We start from the raw sequence: 4,502 nt of genomic DNA, 5'->3' as shown, positions 1-4,502 counted from the left end.
GCTTTCGAAGCTTAGAACTATGAAGTAGGCTCTGAGAGCAATCTCTAACATAAGCAGATACAGGGACTGCTTGAAACTTGCCACGCCCGCTCGGTCGATCCTGCATGGGGTTAACTTCACTTTTACACACACATACACACACACACTCTTTTACACACACACACTCTCTTTACGCACACACTCTTTTACACACACACACACTTACACACACACACTCTTTTACACACACACACTTACACTTACATTTACTCACACACACTTACACTTACATTTACTCACACACACTTACACTTACACACATTTACACTTACATTTACTCACACGCACCTACACTTACATTTACTCACACACACCTACACTTACATTTACTCACACACACTTACACTTACACACACACACACATACACCATAACACTCAGACGCCTTCTACTGTCTCGCCTGTACATGGATCCTAATCCCCCATACGGATGGCGGCAGCCTATTCCCATGCTACCCAGTCAAATAGGTAAACTCAAGGTCCTAAGTGGATCCGGTATTCGTTAGTGCGCTGGGATGTGTGACAAATAATATCGAAAAGTGATTCGAGAAGTTGGGGATCACACTAAGAACATCTACTGCTAAAGAATAATGAGAAAGTACTTGAAAACTCGGGTCTAAGGAGGAGAGCCCGAGGGAAACTTTAGGCAAGGGTCATGACGCGCTCCTCAAGGAAATTATTCGGTGTAAGGTCACTGTATTATGCCTGTGTATAAGATAATAAAAATAGCAATAATAGTTATAATGATTACTATAATAATGATAAAATACAAGAATAGACCTAATGATAGCGACAATGACAATGATAATGATGATAATGATAATATTATTAATAGTAAGAACAGTGATAATAATAATAATAAAAAATAATGATAGTAGTAGACCTTGTAGTAATGATGATGATGGAGGTTATGATGGAAATGATAACTGTAACAATAATGACAGATGCAGGAAAAAAATATATTGAGAATTGTATTAGTTATATATAAAAAAGACTAATGTAAGGGTAACAAAATAACAATAGTGATAATGATAGTAAGAGTGATAGTGATAGTAATTAGTAAGAGTTATAGTAATAGTGATGATGATTAGTGATTATTAATTAGTGAATGGAGATAATGATAATAGTGACAGTGATAATGATGATAATAGTGGCGATAATAGCGATAATAGTGATAATGATAATCAGTCCATAATGGTGTTAATAATACACTAATAACGCGCGGATTCGAATCCTCTCGGAACTTCGCAAACAAACTCCGTTGAACCTAAATTCAAATTACGATTGAACTGAAAAATAAAACAATGGTAATAATGTTAAAGATACTATAGGAAAAACAACAACAAAGACGGGAGATCCAGGGACACAAGCCGTACAAAAGCCGAATCGCGAAGCGCTCACTCGGGCGCAGCTCGTTCGAGGGAAGGACCGCCATGGGTCGCCCTGCGAAACGCCGGTGAGTTTGTGCGCTGTTGGGCAGGGAATTTCGATTTTAACGCGGTGTCAGCTTTGTATGGAGAATGATGTCATCGAGAGCGACAGAGAGATAGAGGGGGACTGGGCACCCTCACCTCACAGAGCACAGGAAGGTCACGAACCCGGGTACGGCTGCCGTGGCTCCGTGTTTACAGCGGAAGGAAAGTGCCTCTGCGTCGCCCTGGAGACCAAGAGGTCTTAGTGTCTCGTTCTCTGTAAGCCGGCTCGAAGAGCTAGTAAGAGGGGGGGGGGGCAGGGGGCTTGCCCACTGCCAGGGAAGCAATAGAAGGAAAGGCTGGGTATGGATTCTGGGTTCGCCTGATACCCTGGTTTTGAGACTTGTGTCCGGAGATGCGTCTCTCGTGGTGACGAATGCTTTTAACAATTGGCTGTTTATTTGTTTCCTTTGAAAACATTACAATCTTGTTTCTATGAAGAAAACTTTTCAAAAAGATTAATGTTACCGAGAGCAATGCACAGGTATAGAGGGGGAGTGGACATAGCCATCTTGTAGAGCATATGAAAGAGTCATGAACAACACTGGTACAGTCAATGTGGCCTCGTATTTTCTGCAAAATGATGAAAATATCCGCTACATGTCACACAGCCACGGATCTTAATGTCGCATTCTCTGTAAGTTGGCACAAAGTACTAATGAAATTCGGGTCACAGGGTGAGTAGGGAATAAATGGAAGGTAGGAAAGGTTAGGTTTGGATTTCTGGGTTCACATGATACTCTGGGTTTAGGACTTTGACTCTGGAGGGTGTGTTGCTCTCAGTAACAAATATCCACAGGTCATTCCTGGGAAATCCAAAAGCATTGCTGCATGAACCAAAAACCCTCCTAACCTGGGGATGTCTCCCCCAGACCACCACCCAGTTGCCGATATTATTCTTGCGACCTATTTTTTTCATTTCTGATGTTATTTTTGCCTACACAGATTACTTAATGCATTAGAGAGTGCAACTTTTCTCTTTGATTTTTATAGTGCAGTTATATTTTCTTGTAGATATATACCAGTGCATTACAATTTGCACAACTTTCATATTATCATCTGGCAACCTTTGACTCGACTTCATTTTGCTTTTTCGTTTCCGTCCCTTCCACTCCCTAAGGTGTGAGAACCATGGGCACAGTATTCCTGTTTTAGTTGTGCAGCCCTTACCCCTCAAGGGGACCCTAAGGGGTGGCCTGTTTGTCTCCCCAACATGCTCTAGGTTTACCATGACCAATAATGAAGATTTTATACCCTTGTTGGGGGCAATGAGGCTTGCCCTTTCATCAAATAGCCCCACCAACTCAAACTCTCCCAGTTCCCCGACCCCAGGCTCTCCTTTTGGTCATGACTCTGAACAATGTAACTACTACCCCCTCCTCAATGCCTACTAATACCTTATCCACCCAAGTCAACATTCAAGCTCCAGGAGATATTTCAACTTCACCTCTGCTCCCAAAACCTTCTTCATCAGTCACCCCATCTTCCTGTATTACTATTTCACATCCTTATTGTACCCCTCTCCATAATACTATCTCCTTCAACACTACTCCCTCTTCCACACGTCAGTGTCCTTCTAGCGCCCCCATCTCCACAAATAACTTAAATACTCTACTTAGCCCGGCCAAATAGGACCAATTTTTTGTGATTTCCCCCACAGCCCCTTACTCTGAGAACACTCTTCTCTTCCAGTAATGTCTCCAAGATCAAATAAGCAAAGTCTCATTCCGTAGCCATTCATTCTTGTCTTGTCACAGTTACATCTGAAAACTATTATTAACCCTAAATGATCTCACTGGCAACCCTATTCCTGCAGAGCCTCATCCAACCCTCAATACTTGTACCGGCACTGTCTCTTTCTCCTCAGCAAACTGCCCAATTTATAACAAAAATTGGTCAGACTGTGGAGAAAACATACTTGCCTGCTCTGCTCACGGACTATGATGCACTGTCAGTACAGTGCTACTCCATTCCTCCTAAAGGTCACCGTAAGAACCTCACCAACATTGCCAAATTACTTTCCGTAGACATGACATTTCCATAATGTTTACATGGTGGAGAATCCCTCCTTGTCCAACCATATGGACCTCCACCCCGTCAATGTCAAAATTGTTGGCATTTAGGACATCCTGTCAAAGCCTGATGCCCTCTATGTGCCCAACCTGGTCATAACCGATCAAACTGCTTTGCACAGTCATGGAGATGTGCCATCTGTGGTGACCGCCATAATGTATTTTATAGGGGTTGCCTCACCTACAAGCTTGAGTTTGAGGTGGCAACTCTCAGATTCAAACTTGGTCTCATTCTGCGCGAAGCCAGACAGGATGCATGTCAACAAGGTTTTTCCCTTACTCCCTACTCCAGTGATGTTGCTTGCTTTGCCCCTTCCTCTCCTACCCAAGATGTTCTTACACCTCTATACCTATCCCTCCTATATCTTACTTCCCTACTTTTACCTCCTACCTTCCTCAGTCAAAGTCTTTTGCTATTCTAAATCCAAACACCCCAATCTCAACTGTAGCCCCAACACCTTCCCCTCTCCCTCCCCGCACTACCCGCAGCAGACAGACCAAACGTTCCAACCCTTCTCTTACCACACACCTCCACCTACCTTTGCCTCTACTCCTCAGACACCAGTCTCCTTCCCCCCCTCATAAGAAAACCTTTGTCTCACGAAACTCCCTAACCAACTCCTTTACAGAAACTATTGAAGAATTCAAACCTATCTACTCGAGTCCTATTGACACTCCCTCCTGGATACACACCTGGATCCCTTATGTCACAACTATGTCCTTCCCCAGATCCTCTACCTCTTGATACCCCTCCTGATACAACACCAACTCCCCCCTCTCATTCCTTATCTCACCCCCTAGCTCCTTCCACTTCAAATTCTCCTACAGTACTGTAACCATTATCACTTATAGGTTAAACTAAAGTATAGCTCTCCTACATTAGAATATTTGAAGTTTCAGTACTCACAGACCTGACCTCAT

General features: G+C 43.1%; 1 protein-coding gene across 1 annotated transcript in view; it reads left to right on the top strand.

The window, feature by feature from the left end:
• The first annotated feature begins 1,507 nt into the window (after positions 1-1,507).
• Positions 1,508-4,502, top strand: part of LOC119596358 (histone H3-like centromeric protein hH3v) — a 22,563-nt gene continuing 19,568 nt past the window's right edge. Inside the window, 1 exon segment of the mRNA XM_037945575.1 lies at positions 1,508-1,708. Coding sequence (XP_037801503.1) covers positions 1,551-1,708 — 158 coding nt within the window. The 5' untranslated portion in view covers positions 1,508-1,550.

The sequence above is a fragment of the Penaeus monodon genome, chromosome 37, assembly GCF_015228065.2.
Source record: "Penaeus monodon isolate SGIC_2016 chromosome 37, NSTDA_Pmon_1, whole genome shotgun sequence".
Classification (NCBI taxonomy): Eukaryota; Metazoa; Arthropoda; class Malacostraca; order Decapoda; family Penaeidae; genus Penaeus; species Penaeus monodon.
This window is presented reverse-complemented; position numbering and strand designations above follow the sequence as displayed.